Source organism: Channa argus, chromosome 22 (genome assembly GCF_033026475.1).
Source record: "Channa argus isolate prfri chromosome 22, Channa argus male v1.0, whole genome shotgun sequence".
NCBI classification, from domain to species: Eukaryota; Metazoa; Chordata; class Actinopteri; order Anabantiformes; family Channidae; genus Channa; species Channa argus.
In genome coordinates, this window is record NC_090218.1 from 2785555 (window position 1) to 2813023 (window position 27469).

Sequence of the window (27469 nt, forward strand, 5' to 3'; positions counted from 1 at the left end):
AATCTAATGCAACTGCAATCTTTTGGCCCCAAACATTAGAACCACCTCTTACAATAATGCACCCCATTAGGACTCCACCACCCACTATGACCTCAGTAATAAACGCATTATAGAAATATCAGCTTTCTGGCAGTTTTAACTTACAAACTGAGAAATTCGAACATTGTAAAAGTAGAATTCATGGCAGATCGGATGGTCTGGATTAGATTGTACAGGTGTAACAAATAAAGTGACCAGTGACTGTAAATAGCTCAGGTCCCCCTCTCAACTAAAATTTAAATTTCAGACTAAGCTAGTGTATAAAGTTACTTATTAGCTTCAACTAATTTGCAAATGCAAATACAGTGTCCTACTTAAGACGAAATCAGCCAACAGGCCTTGTGGTTTGGGCTAAAAGGTGTGGACGCTCGATAAAGTGCTTATTTAGTCACGACCTTGAGGACTTTCCACCAAGGCGAAATAAAGTGTGCTGAGACTCCGGAGAGGCGGTTTGTAGTAGAGGAAAACACTGATAAGCTGCTGCTACTCACAACAGGAGGACCCCGCCAGACTGAGACTTTAATCGAGCCCCCTCCTCCTCCTCCTCAGTCTCCTCCGGGCTGCTGGCAACTTCTCGTCGACGCGCCACTTGGGTTTATTTTGGACTGGATACGACGAGCAGCGCAGACATGGCTTTCCTGCAGAGAACCTTTCTGAGTCTGTTTCTTCATTTCAGCCTCCTCGGCTGCAGCGGTAAGTTAAACTAAGCTAAAGTCTCTCTTTTGGGGAATTTTCACAAGTTCAGTGACGGAGAATATCTGTCGAGTTTGAATGAAAAAGCGTGGGGCTTTTCTTAAGATGCGCCAGCGAAAATGTTGCTCACATTTTCTGTCGCCTTCTCGGATAAGAGTTTGTTTTATGTTAACCTAATTCTCGGTAGTGACTTTTAAAGTTATTTTGCATACAGTTTAATAAGCACATGTTGCAGAAATGTGAGCTCTGCACATTTTATTCGGTGTAAAGGTGTAACTTACTTGAGCAGGACGTTTTCTATGAGGACGTGCAAGAAATGTTTTAAATGTGCAGCTCACTCTAGATAAGCAATTTAAGGTTTGATACGCTGTAAACATTTGAAGGACCACGGATGCTTCTGTAAACCACAGGACCAAACTTAGCAAAGAGTCCTAGTTCCCAAGACATGGTCACGGTCACGGAGTCTCAGAGATGGTTTTCCATCAGTTAAAGCAGACAACGAAAAATGTGATGGAAGAGGCTGGTTTAACACTCAATACCCCAGTGTGTGTGTGTGTGTGTGTGTGTGTGTGTGTGTGTCTGTGTGTACCTGTATTTCTATTCTACTCAAGTCTGAATTTACCTTTGGATTTTGGACAATTTTTGCAAAGGCATGGTTTGTTTCTTCAGCATTAGAGGTTGGGCGTAATTTCATGCAGAACTGCATTTAACAATTAATATCATTCTCGGTGAATTAATTAGCAGCAACAACAGTTTAAAAGTATTGATTTCCATTGTAAGAGTTATACCTGTATTGATTTTTTTGCTTTGAGATGCTTTGAGATCACCCTGGGCCAGTTGGATGGTTAACCACACCTGTCATCATTGAGCCTGTCAGCGTATTGGGGTATGAGGCTAATGGGAGTGGTATCTGTATGAGCCAACCAGGGTTTCCTCTATTTTTAAAATGTTTATACTGTGTTTTGTAAGGTTAGTTAGATTAAGAAGCTTATAAGTATAAGTGTACTGATGACGTCATTAAGGACCTCATATAACTGCCTTTGAAGTACTTTAAGCTTAGCTAGTTGTTGTAGAAATGATGTATTTAGAACGTTTGTTAGAAGAGAGGCAGTTCAGCTCAGCTTTTGGAAAGAACAGACACAGCTATATGAAAGCATCACAGGTTTACTAAACTAAAATGAGAATGTAAATAAAACATTCACTACGGAATTGTTTGCAACACAGCTTCATGATAAATGGCCATCTTGGTACCAGATTTAAAGTGGACCTCATCCGTAACTACAAAGTTACCAATTTGCATCCAAATCCTTGCTTTCCTCAGAAGTGAAGTAATGATATCAGTTCATCATATGGGTATGCACTGTGCCCTCCAGACAAGGTCCACCTTTGTTTGTTCCGCCAACATAATGTTATTACGTACATACTTAGAACAGTAAAAGTACAGAATCGATTTTTTTCCTTCACTATACCAGTTCAAACGGACATCATGGTCACTGATGGATTACCTAACTCAAGCAAGCTTTACTGTACGGAATTAAGTGGAAATCTTTGTTCTCTTCCATGTAGCATCTCACAACAGGCCGTCACTAACGCTTTGTCATTATACCTCTTTTTCCCTTAAATCCCTGTTTTTTACTCCATCAGCCTTGTCTTAATTGGGTTACTTCTATGTAATCCTTATCGCCCCTTTACCTCCCATGGAGACAAAGCAAAGCTGTCTGTTTTTGGATTAGGTCAGTGGCCACTGATGAAGACCCCGGCCCTTTAAAGAGCCCCTAAACCAGTCTATCAAAACTGACCTCCTTGCTAATGGTCCTTGAAGGGCACTTACTTGAATACAATTTGCAGCTAAAAGCATTTCTCCTGCATGTGAATACAACCACCCAAACATGTAGTAGATGCATTGTTCACTCTATCGATTTGAGGGCCCAGAATTCATCAGTATGATGGTCATGTCATGTTACAGGAATGGGCTAGGGGTCTGGGCAGTGTGGTTGTGCAGTAAATTAGGGCTCGTGGCAGAGCTTTTATGATTGACATTTACAGAACAGAAAGCAAACACGAAGGACAGGCTTACTTAGTTAATTCCTTTATAAATTTTCTTTTTCATCAAACAAAACTTTATATGTCAATACATTTCAAGGCTTCTAGGGGTCCTTAAAGTCAGTTTTTGGTTGTGTCCTGCAATTAAAACAGTGACACGGGATCCTTTTATTATATAGGAATATGAACAAAATGATGTGACAACACACAAAACAGTTTAGAACATGTCACTTTTATTTCATGTCCTCAATCAGAAAGCATGTAAAAAATCATGTCTAGCTCCACACCAACTATAGATAACATGGGCAAAGATGCATTGGGTAACTTTTTATCAAGTGCCCAATGACAAAGAATATAGAAATGCTTTAGACTGCCAAGAGCAGTACATTTCAAATAAAACAGCTTATAGCTCAATTGTCTTTGTAATATTCTATATTTTCCTTTTTGTCTGTAAATCCTCTGAGAAGTCGACATTAAACCGATTCAACTAATAAGTAGCTACTGATTGTGTAGCCGAAGCCTGATGTTCTGTAGCTCATTTCTCTCTGCCATAATGTATTGCCGTCTGAAAAGTACTGAAAAAACAAAAATGTGTTCACACTGTTGCTAAGGGTCATAGGGTCTTTCATTGTGGCCACTGTATTTTATTCTGAGTCTGTACACTGTCCTGCTGTCCTTGCAGTGTCACTAAGTCTGTATTATTTCACTGTTAAAAGAGACAAATGCATTGTTTAAATATATATGAGTATTGTTTGCTAAAATCTAAATGTGCAGATGTTTTAGGAAGTCTCTGAAACTTCTTTTTTAAGATGAAAGTATTTTTTAGTGATCTGTTATTGAAAATGTACATATTCGTTGGGAACAAACTGGGGCATTAGCAGTGACAGATTAGAAAAAATCAGAAGGTACTGAGAGAGAAGATTTCGTTATCATGTTAACTGTGAGGTAGGCGCTTTTGGAAGTGTTGACTTGCTGTGCAAGTCTAACTTTGCCATTATCATATAAACAGAGCTTTTTTATTTAAGGGTCTGATCAGTGGGTGTGTATCAGTGCACCCCTATCTGTCGTTTAGTTGAGAGCTGACATTTGGAGCAGCTTCGGCATCACTCTGAAACAAATGTTGCCCTCATTTGAGGACTTGGGAAATTATTTTACTTCTTTGTAACTCATTCCGAACCAAACATAATGTCTCTTAGCAGTGAGAGTATGTGATGACTTTGCAGCAGATATCCCTGATGGATAGAGCCAAGGGATTTAGTGGCTTACCACTTTGTTCAGTGAAGTCTCTTAAGAGACAGCTCACTTCCTTTCCTTGATGGAGAACTTTATGAACTGAAGTCATTTGAGGGTAGACTGTCAAGTGTGTGTAGCACTGTGGAATAAGCTTCAAACCTGTACTGGATAATAATTGATTGATTGTATTATTATGTTAACTGACTGCATTGCTAAATTGTTACAATAGTTCCATGTCTAATATTTAATGTGTTGATATAGAAGTGAGGAACAATAATTGTTCCCCATACTAACTCTCATCCTAAGGTAACAGGTTCTAATGGGCAGATATACACAGGTACATTTATGATGTATGTGAAGCCTCCTCCTGTACAGATGCTAGTTGCTCTGCAGACACATAACTTGTTGGGGAAGTCACTTGTTGTGCATGGGGTCCAAGAACGACACATTTTCTCTCCTATGAAATGCATTTCTAAATCATGTCATCTAATTTACTCTGAATGTTAACAATCTATTCTATAGCTTTAGTTATATAGTTATATGTGTGGGATGTCCTTGAAAACCGATGGTTTGGGGACAAACTTAACTTTGTTATACATTGTGGTCTGCATACATTTTTTTCAGATTCTAAACTAGTGGACTGTTAAATTGTTATTCAAACTTCCAGTCTTATTGAAGTCAGACTGCATAAAAAGGAAACCACTTACATCGCAGCTATGATTATTATTAGGAAAAAAATTTTTTTGGTTGTGGGTGTTCACCACAACCAAATCATTTATTATTTGTCAGATAGTAAAATGTGTTTATATATCAAGTAAGATATCAGTAAGTAAGTGAGTAAGTATCCAAATAATGAGTCACTAGGCATTGCAGTGAGTCAGTCTCCTTTGTAAATAATGGCTGGTCTCCCTGACCTCTTCTTCATCCATCTCTGGGGCTGAACGCCAGAGGATACCTCCACTCTGCTGCTGCTCGGCCTGTCTGGACGAAGCAGGAAGTGTGCAGCTGTTGGCTGCAGTTGTTCATGTGGGATTAGTGCCTTTGCCTGAGTGATAGCCAGGCATGACAGCCATATAATCTAATGTACTGGCTCATTGTTTTCATTAAAGAGAGTGCATCGTTTGATCCCTGTGGTATTATGTTGGTGGCTTGCTATAACATTAGGCATATATAAACGCTAATTCAACTAACATGCCTGTCAGCATAGTGAAAAATCAAAAGACAGAATTATAGATCCTGTTATTGAAATAACTCTTTTCATTGCATTCACTCAATGTTCAGATGACTTTCACATTTCAGGTGTGTTCACCTATCATTGGTACAGTATGTCAAGTAAAGCCAGATTTTATTTAAACAGCCCAATATCACAAATCACAGATTTGCCCCAAGGGACATACAGCATTGAATAAAGAGACAAAACACAACACTGGGGTTTTCTTATTCATCCCTCCCGTGTCTTTTAGGGTCAGTGATCTACACAGGTACATCATTGACAATTAAAAGTACATTTTATTTAAGAATCTGCTAAATTGTTCTGCTGAGTTGCTAAAAACTGACTAAAATGTCCACAATCATTTCGTTTGCATTTACCTTGTTCTAAAAGCTCACCTTTGATGTATGATGTTTTAGTCTGTGGTTTAAAGCCTGTGCACATTTTGAAGATACAACACCTGTTTTGCAAAATCAAAGCCATAGCTGTTTAGCTGGCAGGAGCATTTTTTTTTTCGTGCAACCTTTAGTCTAAGCTAAAGGTTTTTCAAGAGCCTTGACTTGCATGTCTAGTGTATCTGCAGTCAGCGGATGGTTGATGTTTGACTGGGATTTTCTATCCAACAGCTGCTTGTGTTGTTTGATCCCTGGCCTTCTGGGAGGGAATTTCTCCTGTATCGACTGCCTTTCTGGGGCTAAAGAGCTACACAGAACATCCCTGACTGTTCTGTTATTCAAAGAACATCTGAAACATGGCAAAAATCTATACTGTGAACGGTTCACCTTAGAGAAGACAGAGCCTGTTTCTGGAGCTGGAGACAGTTGTTAGAAAAGTCAGTTAAGAATGTAGGAAATTGCTCATAAGAGGAAAGATCATCTTTGTGCACTGGCGATGTAAAGAGCTCATCACAGAGTAGTATAGTACAAAAACGAACAAAAATGAACAGTGCCTTCAGCACCATACTGAGTTTTTCTTTTCGTTTCTTTTTTTTTTTTTTTTTTTTTTTTTTGGTATTTATTTTTATGTGCTAAAATTGCTGCAGGGTTCCACAACAGAGTTTTTCATCATTGTGTTGGGAGAACGCTGAAAGGTTTGTTTCTCAAAAGCTTCTTTCGATCTCAAATATAGGATTTGGCTGCAATGTTTGCACTGGATTATTTATGTGTACAAAGTACTGTAAAGAGCAGTGTGAAACCTTTTTACAGCTTGTACTGGGGACAACCAATCTGTCTTATTAAACTAAATTCTACTCTGAACTTCATACTGATAATAAGATATATGATAATATATGGTAACACACTTACAGAAGAATAAAATAAGTAAAAAGAGTAAAAAGTAAAAAAAGAAGCAGTGGACAAATTATTTTAAAAAAGAATAAATAAAAACAATCATAATAAACAACATAAGTGTATTTATATTTAATTTGTTTCTTCTGAAGTGGCAAAGGCACTAAAAGAACATCTGTTTTTATGTTTTTTGTAGTGTTAGTCATTCTTCGTACTAAATACTACATTTAAATTTATGTATGTGAGACATGGATACATTTAGGATGTATTTGTGAATATGGAATAGGACAGTACTCTTACTTTTAATAAAAGACATTTTATGAGTAGTATTTTAATTTTTTTGCAGATTTGGCCATTTTTCTTTAAGCTCTGCTCACACAAAATTGGCCATCTGTACATGATGTCCCTTCATATTTAGAAGGCCCATCTGTGGGACACATGGCACTCACTCTCCTGGGCCACAATCCAAGGTTTGGCAATGTTCCCATCATTGCCTAAGCGAGACAAAAAAACCCACCCATATCGGCTTCATTGAGAAGCTTTTCCATCTTCCTTTTCTCACTTCTCTCTGTCTTTAGTCTGCAAACAGAGCTTAACCAGCAGCTGCACACACCTGACGCCCAATCCATCGGTCAAGGGACATTCTGGTGTGTGGGCAACAAGCAGGGGCTCACGTTACTGAGAAATTGTACACCACAATGGTCTTAACCTCTTTCCCGCTTTTTCTGAGCCATGCCCCCTATTCTGTCTCTCCTTACACACCTCTCTCATGCCCCTTGCTTTGACTTTTTTTTCTGGACTGATGTGGACAGAGCCTGGGAATATTTACTTTGCTCTTGTTGTTGTTGAGCAAGTGCACACAAAAAAGAAAGAGTTGTATGCAGCTAAAGGGTCGGGGGATTAAGTTAATCGGTGAGTTATATAGTGTTTGAGCTCACCATCCTTAGTCTGTTTAGTTTTCAAACACCCTGATTGCTTGTAAGCATCATTAATATACAGTAGGTTTCTTAGTTTATCAAGCTTTGCCACATAGAAATGCCGATAAATAATATTACCTATGCACCTACCCCTATATGGTGAGCTGGCTATCAGTTAAGGTTATTTTTCTTTATCTCTTGGGCCTTTAATTTGACATAGTAGCAGGTCCAAAAGTATCTTGATTATACAAAAATAGATTTGTTAAACAGTTTGGAAATGTAATTATTATATTTTTAAAAAATATATTTTTTATATGTCAGAGCAGAATTACCCAGTAATCAGAGTGGGTGCTGTCAAACGTTCTGTGATGAACTTAATCCCGGTAGGTGGAAAGCAGAGATTCCCCTTGTAAATCCTGAGGGGCTAAGGTGTGTGTGAAATGTGACCTCAGCACTGTGTCATTGGTTAGAGGTGTCACTTGTATCTGTAAGCCTGTTCTCCTGTAATGGATAGGAGATAAGTTTCCTCTTAGAACAATGCAGGTGGCACTGACTTGTTTTGAGTATTTGCTTCAGGCATCCCCTCAGCCCATGTCATTGTCCTGAGGAATGCCAAGTCATTTGATATGTGTCAAACTAACCCATGTGCCTGTGTCACCTGGAGAAGGCCTAGAGAGCCTGCAGAAGTATATTTAGTCTCATCACCTGGATTGAGTTGCAAAGTGAAATCATTGGTACATATGATGAAAGTACATACAACACACTGTCTGAGCTTGTTCCTGTCATTTAGGGGTCAGGGAGCACATAGGTTATATAAACACCTAAAGGTGGAAGTGGTTTAGTATGACAAACACAAAAAAAAAACTCTTTATGTTTCAGAGGTCATATTGTCCGTATTGTTTTTTAAAAATGACAATGTAGAAAGAAGTCTAGTTTTAGTTTGAGGAAATGTGTGGGTAGGCCACTTTTAGCACATTTGGTAATGTATCAAAAATAGGTAGTGTAGTTGCTGAATGTTTATATATCTTTCTCAATTAATAGAAAAACCTATGTCATATAAGCTCATGAAAGACTGGTTTGACACTGGGCAACTGTAAAACAGTAAGAATTTGTTGTGGACTCACTTGCATTACATTATGTTGTGAAATGTGTATTTTTTCTTTCCAACTGCACATCCAGATGAGATGATAAAACTCATGATGTCTGGCATGGTGCCAGTCAGTTGCCTGTCAAAACAACTTGCATTCACATCTGTTTTCAAATTAAATGAAGTTGGTTTAAGCCCAGACTGACTTGGATGGTGAAAAGACATCTTTTGTGTTCAGCGTGTACATGTGCAGATGAATATTCATGATGACCTCGGGGCTAACCAGACCGTCTTTTATGGCGTTTGTGTCTCTCTGCTAATGGGCTGTGCCATGCCATGGATATGGCACACATCTGGCAGCGTTTTTTTTCTGATGTATTTGATCATTGCTATAACCAATGCAACCAATATGGTTATTGGTTATTACCCATTTCTTTTAGCTGGAATTAAACTATGTGTCATTATGTTTCTTTTTAAAATAAACATTGTAAAAAGTAGTGGGGGATGCCTGTGATTACAGTCTTATGTCAGTGCTGTCTGTTAATGTTATCCCAACCCTTGAGGCTCAACGGCCAGTGCAAGGGCAGGGGGCCAGATTTAACTCATATTTCATGCTTTGTTTGGGAACTCTTCCCTTCAGCTAATTAATAGTGGAGGCCTAGTTATTTTTTGCCCTTTTCTCTCTTCCACATAGTGGTTTCAGGGTGTTTGTTTTCCTGATTCCCCAGAGGACTGATCTCTTTGTTAAATGTCCTTCATAGCAAACAGAAAAAGCAGAAAATAAGCTGGCAGAGTAAAACCAGCAGCAGCTGTTGATTGAACATTGGAATTTATCTGAATTATTTGCAGCAGTGACTCTGCATCGCTGTTAAACATGGAGGGCCACATATTTTTAACATTTTCATTAAATATTCATCTGTAAGTAATTGTCTGGATTTGTGTATTAGTCATTTGGTCTATCAAATAATTGATCACAAATTTAAATACTAATAATTCAGTAGTTTATTCCTGTTTTTCCTGTTTTTCTGACTTATTCATTAATAAATGATGCTTATTGTCTCTCAGAAAATGTATACATGAAAAACAAAAAAAAGAAAAATCTTAAGTTCCTAAAGTTTTGTTAGTGGTTTATTCTGTTGAAATAATGTTTCCAGAGTAGTGGATCTCTCTATTTGTATTTTGGAAGCCAGTGTTCTGAAATAATAAATGTTCATAATCATCATCAGAATGCAAGACCTTTGTTTAGCCTCTGGTTATTACATTTATTAATTTAATTTAAAAAATACACTTATTCATATTAACAAGACTGTAAATATTTGCAATGTATTTCTTTTGCAATTCAGTTCTACTTACATTTGGTTTCCAGAAATCTCAGGGTAGACAAGGGCTTTAGACTGATGCCTGGAAGTTTAAAGTGAGATTAACTAAATTTTTATTGTGTTGTGTTTTAACTGTGAAAGTATTCGACTCGTTGGGCTTTGTTATGAAATGTCACAGATCTTTAGATGGGACGTAATAACAGGGTTTGTTCAAAGATAAGAATCAGACACTGAGAGGTGATGTCCAAGTCACAGACAGGATTTATTAAGGAGCCACAGTGCAGCATTGACTTTAGGGTTGATTTAATGGCTGCCAGAGACAGCCAATGCCTTTTGAAGATGTGTTTAATCAAGGCTGTAATGTGATCCACCTCCGCAGCTTAAGTTTAGGGTCTGGAATCTGCCCTGTGGGTCTTCTTCTATAACTCCAATTTATGAATAAAGAAGCCTCTAAACTAAAACTATCTCATGCACTGTTAAAACTAGACCAAAGACTCTGATATATCATGTGGAATCAGTTCAGGATGGTAAAGAATGTGGTTAGCTGTTGGAAAGCACCTTCCTGGTGAGGACAGATGCAGAATTAAATATTAAAGTCATCCGTGTTTGAGATGGATGATTTAAAGACACTCATTTCTTTTAATGTGTTTTCTACAGGTGACAATATTATTTTCCAAGTTTAACTTGTTTTTTAGATTGAACCACATATACCAGTTACCGTAACAACCCTACTTCTGAGTTAACTGACAATTTCAAAATGACAATGTAATTAAGCTGGAATACAATAATGGTTTGGAAAGATGAGAAAAACTAAACCAACTGAAGAAATGGTGCTTACTGCAAGTGCTCCAGCTCTCTAGCAGCCACCACACTGCGGCCACAATAAAAAAATGTAAGTGACTTGCAATGATATGTTTATGTTAATCGATCAAATTACTCTGAACATATGATGTTTTCTAATTATATTAAACCAGACTGCCACAAAGTTTGCTGTGGACATGATCCCTTTGCATTTTGAATGCTTTCATGTTAAATTTTAAAGGTCATTAGTTATTAAGAGGATTTGCATAGATGTTGTTGTGTTATACGTCCAACACAGTAAATATACATTTGGGCAAGAAGGAAACAATGCAACAGCCATAGTGAGGATTCTCTGCAGTTTGGCTTGTATAGCTTTTGACTTTCTTGCAACCTGACAAAGCTTAGGGTAAACTGTAGCAGTAATGGGAAGTGTTTTTTGCTGTCCTAAAGGAACCTCTCAGCTGTGGCAGCAGACTGAACAGCAGTTAAAACTCTCAGTATCCCTAGAGGTGGAGACAAAAACATGAATCTTATCTTAGCCAAGTTTCCTTGTCTTCCCTCTGACATCATCAGTAGGTGATAAAGCAGAGCCTGGTGTCAAACTGCAGGCTCTTCAGATCAGAGGAGTTATTTGAGGTGGCCTAGGCATCGGAAAGCAGGGAATTCCCCATGACAACTGGAGGGGGTTGATGGGATTTCTTGCAATGCCTCTGCTCCAGGACCTCCAGCTTCAGACATCAAGGTAGCTGGAGCCAACAACTTGAAGCTGGTGCCAATGACTTGAATTGACAGAGCTGGGGGAGGGGAAAAGTCCTTCACCTCAAAAGTGCCCTCTGTTGCACAGGCGCCCTGTGATTTCTCTGGCCTGGGGATGTCACACTGAGCAAATCCTTTCCCACAGATTCATAACGTGCCCTCTTCTTACACCCATGCCAACTTCATTGTCATTTATCAAAATTAAGCAGTGCCATATTATGTTCTCTCCAGCTAACTGTTGGTAATTTACATACAAGCAACCCTAGTGATACTAGTACCTAAGGGATTAGCTCCATGTTTAACTTGCAGCGTAGGTCACACTTTTCTAATCGGCAGTCATATTGATATAAAAGACCCCACCCTGTGTCCCATTTAATAAATGATGGTTCCTGACGTGTTGCACATTCTTCAGCTGTTGGACTTTCTGTCAGCTAATTACATACATACTTACATACAAAAAAATCTGAGTAAAAGCAACGTATCTTTTGGAAACCAAAAGATAGAAATTCCCAGTTAATATCGACAAGCAGCAACACTAACAGAGAAATATCTGACTCTGCAAAGCTCCATGCAGAGCCTGAGGAGTCATGACGCCATGGGCTTCCTCCACCTCCAGCCAGCTTGGCATCTGCTGCCCAGCAGAGAGCAGGAATGCTGATATCGACAGGCCTAACAATACACACCGGTGCTTGTTAAAAGGTATATAATACATATCCAATACATAACCATTGAAGTAGTAAGTGAAGCCTGGTACAGTCCCTACTGCAGCATCAATGTAGATTCATTTAGATCATTTTGTAGCATGTTTTTATGGGGGTTTAAAGTCAGTTTGGAGCATTAGTGCTTTACATGTCACCACCCATCGGCAAAGAGTCATTTAGTGGTTTTCAACGAGTGAACTTAACATTTATGCAGCTGTTGTTACCCAGCGGCAAAGAATGTTATGTGACACCAACATATATCTCCTGCCTCATCGCTCCACTCTCTTCTGGTAGCGATGTGCAGATGGAGGCTAGATAATGTATGGGCTGGTGTATGGTGTAGGTTGGGACAGACTTTTAGTAGTACATTGGAGAGCTTTCATTCACTAATTGTAGCATGGAGCTGAACAAGAGTGAAAGTGATGAGTTAAAGGAAGATATCTTGTTTCAAGTTACAATATGTTGCCTCCTACAACAATTGTACAGATAAGTTGCAAAGAAACAGGCTTATATTTCACAAGACCTATGAATTCAAAGGTTAAGTCTGGCACTTCTATATTTTTGTTATTTTCATTTTAGATCCTGTGAAATATTATATAATAATAATATTAATAGTATTTTCAACAATAGAACATGGAACTGACTACAAGTAACCAACAGTGCATCCTACACTAGTCATAATGACTTTCTAACTCCTCTTCCAAACTCCAGAATCCCAGCTTGTATCATAGGGATTGTTATAAGAATTTGTAGTGTCTAAGCCAGACCTCAGAGCTGAGCTACAGAAGACATTATACATCTGTTTCCCACTGGTGAAGTTGTACTGTCCATGGTGAGTATACTTATTCTCCTGGGTAAAATCAGTGGAATGTCCCTTTAATAAGAGACGGTCATGCTGTCCACAGTGCTGATGTGGTCGTAGTGAGAGAGGTAGGTCCCCATCGGGAAACTCTCACATGGTCAGAAATGAGCTGATACTTTGGAACTTGAACGAACAAAACCTTGACCTACTTTATAACTCTAAACTACATAGTATAAACTTAGTTTTCTGATTCAGCATTGTTAGAGCTATATTTCCTACAAGCTCATCCCATATGTGGGGAATAACCATGTTTCAGTGAACTGATCTGCCACAAGCAATTATTATATGCATTAGATCAACTTGTCATTTAAATGTTGGCTGACCTGTACTGTACAGCTTGGCTGAATGGACTCTCAAGCATTTTACAGACTGTAATCTGAGTTTATAATATATGTTCTGGCAAAGTCAATCTTGTGCTGATAAAAACTTAAAATAAATAAAATATAGTCTGCCAAGTTCTACAAAGTATTTTGTTTTATCTCAGGAACTTTCATAGCCACAGAAAATGAATCCACACTTTGTTTGGCTGGAAAGTTTTAAAAACTCACACATAAAATAACACTAACTGTTTAGAGAGATTCTGCTGAAATTCAAAATGTGGTGCCATAACCTTATAGCATTATGATGGAGTTCTAATACGAATAACATGACATTAGCTCTGCTCTATTTTTAAACCTCTTAATGTAGTTTTCGGGGCTTTTTCTGGCTTGGCACTGATTAAACAGGACATCAGGCCCTGTTTGGCTCCGAGTGAACTGGCAGTGCTTCATTTACTGACACTGGCACCTGGCATGCTGCTGAAATGTGTTGAACATCATAACCTCTACTTCTCTTTATTATAGGGAAGAAAATCTTTTTTATATTTTACTTTAATAATCACACAAACTAAAAGGACTAACACACTGCGGGATGTAAATGTTTCATCAGACAGACAGCTTGGGAAAGTGTCCTAATTAAATAAACTCAATTCAATTAGAAAAAGCTCAAACAGACAATGAATGTTTCTCTACAGAGAAAACACTGCTTTTATTCTATTAAGCAGGTCTGGTTGGAGCACAGGGAACAATCATGAAAAAGGCTGTTTACAAGCTTTAATGTAATCAGAGTTAATAACGGTCTGTGTACTGTTATGTGACTCGCCACAGAGCCGTGGTCGTCTCTGCCATGTGATGAAGGTTAGAGTGGCTGGGTTATTCTCTGGGTCGTCTTAGCTCACAGATCAAGGCTGCTGGTCTGGATCTTTGAACTTGACATTTCAAAAGGGAGAGGATAAAGTGATGGTTAAATATCAAATCCTCCCCCGACTCTCTGAACCTTGATATTGGACGCTGTTAAAAGATCAACTGCCTAATCAAAGACGAGTGCAGTGAGTGGAGGATTTTCCTGGTGTGCCTGTGCCTGGAATTTATTTTATACATGTTTCAGTGTACAATTAGGCAAAGTTTTGTCTGAAAAATGCTTGTGTGTGTATATAGACTTGTTAAATATAACTCTGCTACCCTCTAAACCATTTCAGGTTTGTTCAACTTGGAAACGTAGGTTCACCTGCTACTTTCAGAACACGATTTAACTGAACTGAAAAGTTTGTTTACCGTGATTTTATGAGTTTTGAAAATGTTAAACTATTTTAAATAAACTGAACTTGAGAAAGATTCTGGACAGAGATTCTAATAAAAAAAAAAACCTTGCCCTTTTGCATAAAGTTTAAGATTAGTTGATTCCACTAGATTCTTGTATAATGGTTTACAGTGGTTTGCTACAGATGTTGACCATGTTCAATGCAGTAATGCAATTAGATGAGTCAAGAAACAGGAGCAGTGAGTCAGTCAGACTTTAAGCAAACTCACAGCTCAGCTATGTCTCTTGGAAAATAAGACGCAGAACAATAAACATGTCCCTTTGTTGAAACTTCAGACTACACAGAAATACGGTACAGCTGAATAAACTATTTGTCTTAAATTTGGTTTCCTTTAAGGGGTTCCAAGTATGATGATAAATTTTAAGTGTGAAAGATTAATTGTGGTAAACTAAAAGCATATGAAATATAAATGTGTGTCACTTTTAGACAGTACATGAATGAGGCGAGTGGAGGAATGTTAATGCAAGTCCAAGACTTTGTACGGCTACACAGGTGTGTTTGAGAGGGAAATCAGCAGCCGTTTTATTGTGTGTGGTCCTGTGATAAAACGCTACTATGTTACCCCCCCGTCCCTACACACACACACACACACACACACTCTCACACACACGCACACACACACACACACACACACACACACACACTGAGTTATTTGCCCTCTTTTTCTCCTTCCGACTACACCCTCCCACAAATCACTTGACAAATGGGCTGCCCACAGGTGTTGTTGGACAACCCCCCTCCCCAGCTGCCCACGTCTCCCACATCATGGGAATGGGGGCGATGTGCCTATTGTTCACAGCTGCTTGTGTCAATGTGAACCTCACCTCCTCCATCATCCCCAGCTTGGTTGGACACAGTGCCAACCGATGACCGGGAATCCGGTCATAGCCACACCCCTGGCGCAAGGTCTGGGCACGCTGTGACTGAATGAATAAAACAAGTGCTGGATTTTGTCCGCTGAGAACTGTCTGGAGATCAAGATGAAGTAGGCGTAGAGCGGCTCCCTCCTCCTGTATCAAACAATGCTGCTGGTTATTAGTTCTGAACACAGATACATCATTGTTTTCGACATTGTGTCTGACCAACTGCAGGCATTCGCTGAGAAATAAGCCAAAGTATTACTTCCTCAGGGCAAAGGTTTTCTTTTGACCTGAAATACATGACATGTTTGTTGTGAAAACACAGGAGTGGTAGATCCGTGAAATGTGTCAATAAGGCTGCAGCGAAGGTGAACATGTTTTGACCCTTTGAATCTGATTGTGTTTACATGCACACAACTGGTTATGTTATTAGGAGAAATCAGACAGCATGCCTGTTATGCTGCACTATACAAATATAAGCTGACACAGTTCATACCCGTTTGCCATTGATAAAACAAAAAAAAGTGCTATATGTTGTCTGAGGAAAAAGGGAGTGTTTGCGGTTCTGGCTGGTTTATTTCATTGTAAAACAAGTTATTTGAAAACATCACTGAGGAGTTTCATCCTTAAAGCCTATCTTGTAGTCTTCTAAACAGACGTGCATGGTTTCAAGATTCCTACAGCTAAAGCCCACATGTGCTTTATTTCCCATTCCCATCACCAACCTACACAAGTTTCCTCCCCCATCCTTTGTCTGCCACCGTCTGGGCTGTATTCTCCCTAACCTCTAAGCAGTTGTCCTTCACGTGGCTTCATGGTTTAAGCCATAACTCAACAACAAATCATTTACTGATTAACAAGTCAAAACACTGGCATCCAAGACTCTAATCGGAGCATAAAATCTTTCTCCTTTTTGTAAATTTTTGGGTTTTTTTCTGTGAATCTGCTGTGATCCCTTCTATTGGGTACCAGCTGAACAGGGACTGGGTGATTTGGTTGATAAGTTTTGAGCACAGAAGTACATTCTCCTACCCACACATGCAGACACTCCCACAAATGCTTATCATCTTTTTCTTCTATTACAACAGCTGCATGCATGCAGTAAAGACTGAACTCAATTGAAAGTAGAAACTTCTTTTATGCAATGTGGGTGCACTTACAGAGAGCTCTGAAAATGTGTTTTTACCATCTGGCCAGGACTAAAATAAGGGTAATATTACTTAGCTGGACACTGTTAAAGTGTGAGATAAGCTTTCAGTTTCATGGCTTTCTTCCTCAAACATATCTTCTGGGTTTGTATGTTTTGTCTCTGAGTGCCTGCTGATTCAGAAATATGAAGCGTGTCTGAATGTGATGGTGTTCCACCATAAAGGTCCAGAATTAAAGTGACTTGAATGTAAAATCTAAATCTAAAATTTGTCTTGTGCCTGATATAGCATGAATTCACATAGTTTTATTATTCATCAAAAAATTAAGTGAACCCTCTGCCCCACACTCTTTGTTACTCTACTCAGTGAATCAGCTGCTTCACCTGAATGAGGCCACATGCACTTGTATCTGATCCTGTCACACTCTTCTCTGTTCAATGCACCTGTTTCTTATCACTTTGGGAGTATTGCCTGTTTTCACAACTAGGCCTTCAATGTGGAAACCAGGTGTAGTAACTGGATTGTGGATTTCTGAAGGGCTTTAATGATTTTTAATGAGAGGGCCTGCAATTAGAATTAAAATTGTTATTTAATACTGTCCAAACAACATAGCTTTTGAATCATGTAGACTGTGTGTGTGAGTGTGAGTGTGTGTGCATGAATATTGGTGGGTGTTAGTGGGACTGGGCAAAGGGGAGTAGCCTCTCGTCCTCATTAACACAGCAGTGCACCTGTGATCACTCTGATATTCTCTTTGAGAGCATTAAGGTTCTCAGCGGGGGCTGTGAGAGGGGTGCTGGGGTTCGCTATTTCATCTCGGTGAATTAGGTGTGGCACACTCGCTCGACAGCTCGCCTCGTGTCTCGTAGATGGTATGAAAGGAAAGAGAGTGCACAAACAGGCCTTTGTTGTAGAATGGGCATTGCATGAATGCTAATAAACTCTAATACAGACACAGACTACAAACCAATCAAAAAAAAGTTCAAACAGATATGAATGCTCACAGAGACACACTCAGAGCAATGGATGTGTTTGTGATAATTTCTAAAGGTGTGTGTGAGAGTGAGACATGAAGGCGCAGTTCATAATCATCATTAAAGTTAACTCTGAGATTTTTATGTAAAAACCCAGCCGGCTAATCAAGTACAATGTGGGGCTGTATCCCAGAACATTCCCACTAAACAGATTCAGCCTGTTTGCATAAACGATTATAAAGACCAGAGGAATGAATCATCCAGCCTTTTACTTTTGTAAACTTTCTTGGTTTCTTTCTGCTGAAGTGTAAGAGGTTGAGGTAGCTTTTTACAATTAAAAATTTAACTATATTTAAAACAAACGAGGAAAATAAAGAAATACTTTAGATACCACCAACTAAAGGCTCCAACATGTGACCAGCACCAGCTCTTCTGCAGATATGTGTGCATTGCTTGCCACAGTATGTGCACATACTTAGACATTGCTATTGCTCTCAACCTTGAACTGGCCGCCATTATGTAATTGTGGAGGTTGCACACATGAATTTGTGCAGCAAGCCACAAGAAGCGTGCATCTATGGAAGCTTAAAGCCAACAGATACCATAGATGCTGGGAACTCTACGGGAAATTGGCGTGGAACATTCTGAAGGTAATGGTGGTGATGGGGAGATGATGGGTTGGAAGTGTTAAGTGTTAAAGAAGTGACAGAAAAGCAGAATTACCCCCTTGGAGGAATAATGGCCAAACATTAGACAAAAGAGACGTTCCATGCTGGGGCTTCATTACATTTAGTTCTCATGGTGCCACACTGAAAACATTAAATCTTGCAATAATGTCTTTTTTCAGTGCTGCTTCTTTAAAATTACTCACTTAAACATCAGGAACATGTTTCTCAATAAATAAATAAATATATATAAAAAAGGCTGATTGAATTACAGGAGCTTTTGCATCAGCAGGTAGCCTAGATGTGATGTGTGGATGGGCATTGGCAAGTCGTTTACATGTGAGAGTGCATTGCAGTGAAACGCTTTGTAACATGAGCGCCGCATTTTTGCCTTTTAGTTCATGACCAAAGATTAAATAGTCGCCATCGTAATATTGTTCCAGAATTGCCCAATCCTGAATGTGAGTATTACAAAATCCTGACTAAAGCTGTGTTTTGGCATCTTAAAAAACTCAAAACATATAAATCTGTTCCCTAAGCTGGATCATTTTTTTTATTGTTGCACCACAACATGAAGCAACACACTCTCACCAGTGCTCATTGTTTGAGCATAGGCCTAATGCCTGTGTTAATGCAGTCTCTCTGTAAATCTCTACGAATCATAAACCATTTTCATGCCTAGTCCAATTTTTCCCAGCTTTTTTTGGTTCCCTGCATTATTGTGATGAATCACATGCAAATCTGTTTCTCATAGTAGTGAGTGAGAAAGTTAAGCTTAGCTGCAGTTCTGCATGGAACCATGGCCACTGTTAGATCATTCTATTTTCTGTGACAAATTAAAATGAATATACCTCTAGTTTTCTGCTGTTATAATTAAAATTAGTAGCTGACTTGACAGACTGTCATTGTGAAATTGAGTTTAATGTTTTTTCTTGGCCCCTTGAATTGCTATTTGTAACTTTCATGGATACTGTATTCATCTGACTTGTCATAACCGTCCCTCTCTGCATGTTTCTTGTCTGGATCTACACTGCCAACTATACTGCATATGTCTGTTGCATATGCCTAATTGGCTTTTTTTTTAAAGACAGAAAGCTGATTTAGTTTGCAACTAGTTTGGGATTTTCATGGATATTCAGCACTGTGATGATGACCAGAGGTGCTTTGGATAAGAAGGCCTTTGTTGAAGTACAGCAGCAAGTCAGTGTGCTGTCGTCAGAGGTTTGATTGGAAAAAGGGCTCCTATTTATAGTGTTAGAATAACAGCTGAGGCCTCATACCTGAAGCTTCTTACCTTACTGTCTCATCTTTTACACATTTTAATTAAAGCAAAAGAAGAATTCCTAGTTTTTATATTCTTTCTCAAAATTTAATTTTGTGTCCCTTCAACAAAGTGGGGTCACGTGACCTGTTGTTAATTATTAGCTGAACTAAAAGAAAATGGTGTCAAAGGTTCATATATTTGTTTTTAAATGGCCGCATTTCTTGATAGGTTAGGGCATGCTCAATACCCGGTTTTATTTTGTCCAAGCATACCAATCCAGTTAGAGAATGAAATCCAATCATGAATCTTTGAAGTGATATTTATGTTTGAAATGGAAACTAAACAGAATTATACTTGGTGTCTCCCCAAGAACTGCAGTATTGTGGTCAGGGGTATTTCTGGATTGTGGAGCTGCATTTACTCTTGTTTTCAGTTCAGTCAGTTACTGTTCCTGTATGAATGTATTAAGACTCAGGTACTAGATAATTATATACACAGTCGTCATGGTTGGAACAAGCCATATCTTGCATGGTCAAATTTCTAGATATGCACCAGTGCACCACTACTAAAGAGGCAACTCTGTTTTCATAGTCTTTCTTTTCATTTTATTTCTAATTTGTTTTGTTATTCTGCTAGCTAAACGACCCCCATCCCGATGTGGATACAGTGTTTAGCCTGTTGACCTTTAATTAGCCATCCTGTGGCTGTGGAGCAACCTGCATGCCAGGGCCCAGCAGCTCTGGAGGGAGTCTATTGATGGGTAGTGGGTGCCGAGGAACAAGCTGCTCTCACTGCTGAACATCAGATACAAGCATAAATAAAACATTCTTGTTGCTTCTTTAATGAAGTCTCACCCACCGGGTGTGATGATGAAAATTTTATGTAGCTGCTGAAGACGCTGCTAACCAGCGGGAATGATTAGCAATTCTTTAAAAGACAGGGTTGGCGAACTGTTAGTTGGAGGGTTGTTATTGCAATAAAACCAATAAAACAAGTGTAGAAACATTCCACGATGGCAACAAGTTTGTGTTACACATGCACATATGCAGGCTGACAGACAGCCAACATGACAAGTGAAACTTCAGAAATCTGGAAATGATGGCGATGAACTCCTAAACACACTGTAATCCAAACATTTTTAATCTATGTTGAAACGTATCCAGGTATGGCATTGTCTGTAAAAACAAGGGCTTTTTAATCATGAATCACTGGTACAAAGATTGTTCTGTGTTTCCTACGTTGCTTAGACATAGCAACATTTGCACTGCCCCAGCAACATCGGAGCAAAGGGGAGAAAATTACAAAAATGGGCACATAAATGTTACTACTTCCCTGTAAAAAGTCTTGTCCATCACAGGTCAGCCCCATACATTTCTAATGGTTTTAGGCAGAGTGAGTTTCAACTCAACATTATTCATGGAGGCTGTGTGCGAGGTCCTCACCTTTAGCTGTGATATGCCTGCTGCATGATAAAGGGGGGAATCATTGATGCATAAAGAGGTGCCTTTGAGGAGATTTGCAGCACTTCCTTATCTCTCTATGTGAAAGAATAAAGCCTGGGCCCTCCACTGCCACTCCCTGTTATCCAGGGAGCGGGCTGCTGGGAGATTTGTGCCAGATGCTGCCTCTGAAAGCACAGCCTCATCAGCACGACAAGGAACTCTCATCTCCACTGTAGGATTGCATGCTTTCACTGTGTGTGTGTGTGTGGCGGTGGGTGGGTGTGTATGTGTGCTCTTTGATGTTAGGCAATACACGCTTTCCCCCAGGTGTTCAACACTACACTGGGGTTGAGTATTGAGAAGTCCTCCTCCCTGTCATCAGCACTTACATGCTAGCTTTTTACACCTTCCATCCTCTGAGGGACCCTCATGTCCCACATAGCTTTAAATCTCAGAGTCTGCAGGTCCTGAAAAACTGTGAAAAGCCGATTTTTTTCCTTACTGTTCATCATAGGCAGCTTCAAATAAGCTTTTTTCTCTCCCAAAACCTATATATGGAGCAAAATGCCTGACATAGGGTGGACTATATATGCTCGTTCTGTGAATGCACCCCTACATCAAATAAAGACAATCCAAATTTTTGTATTATTTCTGCTCAACATGAGGATTTGTAGAACTTTTATTAATGGATTTTTTTTTAATGGGCAAGTCTCATTTCATGGTTCACCAGGCATGTGAAGGATTAGGTAGAGTAGATGAGGCTGGTTTGTTGTGTCAGAGGTGATTTGGTCTCTTATCAGTGGCAGAGCTGCAGATCTACTGGAGACCTATAAGCTTACAGCCTTAATCAAATGGGGAAGCCACTAATGGTGACCACTTTAGTTAGTGTCTAAGGGTATTGTCTGTATGCTAGGCACATAATGAGCTATTGTATTCAGACTTTCCTGGAAGTAGCCCCCGTCTGTCGTTTGTCTGATTGGTTATGTGTGAGTCTGTCTCCACTTGTCTTGAATGGAAGCTCAATAATCTTACCACGCTAAGACTTGTTAATTACAAAGACCTGCAACCATGTGGTGATAAAACAAATAAAAATAAGACCCAAAACTGGCACTAGCTTTTACCTCATTTTTCGATTATCCATCCTCTGGTATTTCACAGAAAACCACCAAAGTTGGTAGAAAACCTCATCAAAGTCGGCATACAGTTATATGTAAATCCAACAGGTAGATGTTGAGATACTATTGTTGGTGAAAGTAAGTGAAAATGTACTTTCTGATGGTACTAGAAGAAAAGTTAGGGGATCTCTCAAAGCAGTCCAAATATTTCAAAGTGGACCAAAGTTACTGTGAATGGATGAAAATATCTGGTCAGATTTGTGACCTTATTTAAAAAGTGATGGCTAGTTGTATATTTGTTGACATAGTTGTTGTACAGCTGCTTGAACGTTGGCTAGATGTCCACATTTATCATTTGAGAATTTCGACTTTAAGTAATCAAAGTCAGTTTAGCAAAAAACGTAATTATTCCGCAGTGTATCATACACATAATATAGTGGCACAATTATTGAAATATTTCATATGATACGGCAGTGATGGCATCACAACCAAGAGAAGGAACTAGGCGCGGAAATGAAAACAAATGAAGCACATTAAAACGTTTAAATAAATGTTTAAGTTACTTTATCAATGACATAATAATGATAGAAAAGTAGATTATGTTGCAGCAGCATTTTGTTAGAACATGGAGACATTTATCATTTTTGTTCTTTTGTTGTTGTTGTTACTGAACCGATCCCTCTGACAGACCAGTCATTCGGGGTCTTGTACAGGCACAGGTCTGACTGAACAGCCTGTCAACACATTCAAATATTCTGAAGTGGTGTTTTTTTCCCTGAATGAATTAACTCTGTATCATCCAGAAACAGACAACAGACAGCCACAAATATATGCGTACACACCCACAGGCAGCTGTTTTGGTTGTCAGGGTCCATAGATCATGGGTCATGTGTATTTGTGCTTTAGTCCATGCTGTATAAAGTCACAACAGCAACAGATAAGACCAGTCCCAGGTTGGCTTTGCAAGCTAAATCCTTAGCAACCCCCCAGTGCTAATCGGATTAGCAGAAAATTTAGCGGCACAGCCCCAAAGAGACACAACATTTTTAATACTGACTTCTGTGGCATATTGGGCTCACCAGTTTCCGTAATCTGCTCCTGTGTTAGAACCATCTATCATCTTCATCAAAGAGAACAACAACGTGAGTACATGATAAACAGTTTTTTTTACTGTTTTAGGGATGAAAAAAGCATCACTTGGTTCATTGGTGGGCGAGGTGTGTAAGGTAGGATCTGGTCCTCCCAGGTGGGAGAACAATGGCACGTCCCGTGTCTTAAAAGAAATGGTTGGCTGAGCATAGGCCAGGCAGACATGGGAGGGACAGGAAGGGGGAGAAAATGAGTTGTGAAAATGATTGATTCGGAGGAGGGCTGACATGGTGGTGGTGGGGGGAGCAGCCAGTAGAATGGGGGCAGCAGGGTGGTGACTGGACTCTTAAAGCTCTTTTCATGCTTGGGCTGATTCAACCAATGCTGAAAACACATTCGAGGACACTGAGGTCTCGGCCTTGCGAAGTGTTTTCCTTTAATTTTTAAAACCGTTATTCAAAAGTAAATGTCAAATAAATTTTGCGTTTTTCCCCCCTCAGTATTAGGTAACAGTAAATTGTTTCTATCATAATACACCTGTAAAGTGCACCTAAAATTTAACATTTAACCTATATTAATATCATATAGTTAAAAAATATAATAAATACATCTGCTTTGTGGCAATAATGCTACATTGGTAGATTTACAATGGACTGTTAAAAACACTATCAAACCACTGCAACCCACAGGGCTCCTGATAAGGGTAGTCTTCAGGCCTAACCAATGTTTAGTCAAGTGTCATCACTAAAATGGTTAATGATAAATGTTCTGCACTTATATAGCGCTTTTTTCCTGTTGGCACTCAAAGCGCTTTACACGGCTTCTTATTCACCGTTTCGGCTCACACTCACACACCAATGCTGCTATGCAGCTGGCCAACGCTCACCGGGAGCAACTAAGTTGGGGTTCAGTGTATTGCTCAAGGACACTTCAACATGTGACCAGAGGAGCTCTGGATCAAACCAAAAGCTACGGAATTGGTGAACGACCGCTTTACCTTCCTGCGCCACATTTCTTAAGGAAGTGTAAAAGCTCCCTTTACCTTTTTCTGCTTATTTATTTGTACAGCCAAATCTAAGCAGAAGTTGGTGAATTAAGGAAAAAGGGCTTTACTAAAACAGTAACATCACACACAGTGACCCCTGACAGTTGAAGAGGAAGAGGAGGGGAGAAGAGGTGCCCTTTACAATCTAGCATAGCAACTCCGAACCAGATTAAACTGAGAAAATAGGCTTTTTCTGACATTTTGATTCCTTGTGTCACTTTGTGAGCCAGCCCCTCTCTCCTGGAGCTAAGTCCAAGATGGCCAAGAAAGCGCTTGGCTCTCAGAATCAACAGACCAGTGTCAAACTGGCTAGCCCTCACATGTCTGCATTCCCCCAATGATGTCTAGGGAACAGATTTTTCTGGCCAAGATGTGGTTTTGTGGTTACAGTCAGCCAAGCAGAAGGAGATGAAAATTATGCCATGTGGACAAGAAGCCTTTTCTTCTTTGTTCTGCTTAACATGGCAGCCTGGCTCCACGTTGGCCTGGGTAGACTAGTCAGTCAGTCAGTCATCTGCCAAACACAATGTAGTTTAGAATTAGATTAATATTGAGGGTCATAATCAGAATTAGATGTAGGTCAGGAAGAACTAATGCTGAGTTCAAGTCACCCTAAGATGCCTTTTTCATTGTTTTGACTTTAATACTGTGGTTTACAAGGTTCGTGGCTTTGAATGGCTCGTAAATAATATGGGACCATGGTTGAGCACCTGCATAAAGTATCTAGTTAATTTATGTGCATGTCTATGTGTTTTTCAGCCTGGGCACAGGTGGAGCTGACTATGCAGGAGAGTGTTGAGATTTACCTGGGTGATTCGGCTCACATCCCCTGCCAGTATAGCTTCATTGATGCCAACAGTGAGCCCAGCTTAGTCATAATCCAGTGGTTTGTGGTGAGTATTGCTGCCCCCAGGAAAAATGGACCCTGTCTAATTCAATTCAACTGCTCACTTATGAAGGCCTGCTGCTTAAAAAAATAAATACGGGCAAAAACCAAAATAATTCTGTATTGATAAAAAAAATAACATGTACAAACACCAGATAAAATGACCGGCAGTGCAGCCTAACCCGCTCTTTGGCCCTTAATGGAAACAAAGATGTAGCAATTTTTAATTTCATGCTGGGTAGTGGAACTGTCAGTAACACAACGAGGGCATGTGATGCAAGACCTAAAATGACAGGTTAGTTGATGCAGAAATAAAAAATTAGCTGACACCACAACTACTACATTGATAACAAGACGAAATGTGTCAAAATCAGACTGACTCAGCTCAGCTGGTGACACTGATTGATGGCTTACATTGTATGTTCGCTTCACAGTGATTATACACAGGAGCAGTCAGCTGGACACACATTTACTCATCATTTTACTCCATGATACCAGAATTAAAGATGATGCATCATTCTGACTACATGTCCTCTTTTCTGCAGAGAGTTAATGGCAGCAGATCACGGATTCGGATCTTTTATGGTGATGACAAAGACCAGATAGTAGACAGCAACACTGACTACACTGATCGCATCAAGGTGACTTTTGACCATCAGGGAGCTCCACTCACCATCCAGAATGTTCAGCTCTCTGACGAGAGGGAGTTTATCTGCCAGGTGAACGGGATGGCCGCTGGCAATGCCGAAGGCAAGACCCATCTCAGTGTGTTTGGTAAGGAAACCCACAAAGCATTAAACAAAGTAGCTGTTGTTTAAAGAAAAATTTAAATCTGTAAGATTTTCTTTGTTTCATTGAGAAGTAGTATTATTCTAATTCAGCTCCTCCAGACGCCCCAGTGATAAAAGGTGTTGTGACTGGAATATCTGTGACCAGTGAGATGCCATCTAAGGTGAGCCTACTTAATCTTAGACAATGATATCAGCAAAAACATTTTGTTCAGCTTTACCATGTCGCATAATAATAAGTTAGTCACTGAAATAATGTTACACTGCTGCTAAGGATTGACCAATGTGACTTTTCATCTAGGTTGCATCGTGTGAGGTTCATAACGGCTTCCCTCAGCCCAACATCACCTGGTACAAGAACAGCATGCCACTGACGTCCTCAGCAGGACGTAAGTGCAAACCATAGATGAGACACTGTGTCTTGGTCTCACCTGTAACACACTGGTGTTTCCTTTCCTTTAAACCCAGGACACGACTTTGCAGTGTTCCATTTCATGTCATCACACTGATACAGTACAGGAACCTGGCAAAAAATCTATCTAAAAGATTCTCAGATAATCCAGGATTTACCCAGTTGTACAGAGGAAACTGTACTCATCTCCCTCCATTGGACAAGTCTGTAATAGTTTGACAAATTTTGTATTACTATAAATATGGGTACATCATGTTCTTTTTGGGTCAAGTATAATAATTTTTGTGATAACCTCGCCCAAATTTGAATTTTCCAACACTCCAATGCTGATATGTCCATTACGATTAGAAATCATCACTTTGTGTTTACTTCTAGTTGCTGTCAGCAATTTAACCTATTAAAGTGAAATGACAGCTGTGGCATGTGTTAACTACAAAGCATCAGTGTGTTTTTTATTAAGGCCTGTTAGCAGCTGTAGACTTGCCAGTAATCATGAGGACCAGATGTCTAGATCACCTAATTACCAGCTGAAACAGTTTGAATATGCACTTTGTGACCTCTACAGGTATAGGTGTCAGTTTAATATAACTTCTGTCTATTGTTGCAGTAAAAATCTGTATTGTCTTTCCCATACTGCAGATTTAAATGTGACCAGAGATCCAAGTGGCTTTTTCTCCGTCCAGAGCACATTGGAGTATAAGGTGGTGAAGGAGGATAAAGACGCCTATTTCTCCTGTGAGGTCAGCTTCTTTGTCCCAGGAGCCGTCAGAACGTTGGAGTCCAAAAGTGTCAACATTACTGTTCACTGTGAGTTACTGTTGAGCCTTTCTTATACTACAGTTAGGTTACATTTAAAGATAAAGACAAAACTCAAATTTGGACAAGCACTGTAAAGCTGTTTCTGTTTCTTGATATATGATACTCATTTATAGTTACTTTTGAACTATTATATTAACACAACAATTGAAAAAAGTGGATGCTTCCTCCTGTTTTAAATGCATTTTATTTTATCTACTAACTGGGTAAAGATATTGAATTTGTCGTGGGATGTAACAGATGCTAAAGCATTGGTCAAAACTGCAGTGCCACTGAAATATTCATAAGACGCCCACATCAGGAGTGTTACTAACCAACGCATCCACTTTAGTGCTGTTATAACTCTGTGTAAAACACTGTGCAAGGTGGAGGTTCAAGG

At 39.4% G+C, this 27469-nt stretch overlaps 1 protein-coding gene across 2 annotated transcripts in view; it reads left to right on the top strand.

Moving 5' to 3' along the window:
- Positions 1 to 489: 489 nt before the first annotated feature.
- LOC137107819 (cell surface glycoprotein MUC18-like) overlaps positions 490 to 27469 on the top strand; it is a 44977-nt gene continuing 17997 nt past the window's right edge. The window contains exons 1-6 of one of the 2 annotated variants that reach the window (XM_067491855.1): positions 490 to 732; positions 24948 to 25081; positions 25620 to 25848; positions 25956 to 26026; positions 26164 to 26251; positions 26914 to 27081. In XM_067491855.1, the coding sequence (XP_067347956.1) occupies positions 669 to 732; positions 24948 to 25081; positions 25620 to 25848; positions 25956 to 26026; positions 26164 to 26251; positions 26914 to 27081 (754 nt within the window). In that variant the 5' untranslated portion in view covers positions 490 to 668. Of the gene's footprint in view, positions 733 to 22988; positions 23197 to 24947; positions 25082 to 25619; positions 25849 to 25955; positions 26027 to 26163; positions 26252 to 26913; positions 27082 to 27469 lie in introns of those variants that run through there. The other variant, XM_067491856.1, reaches the window with a different exon arrangement.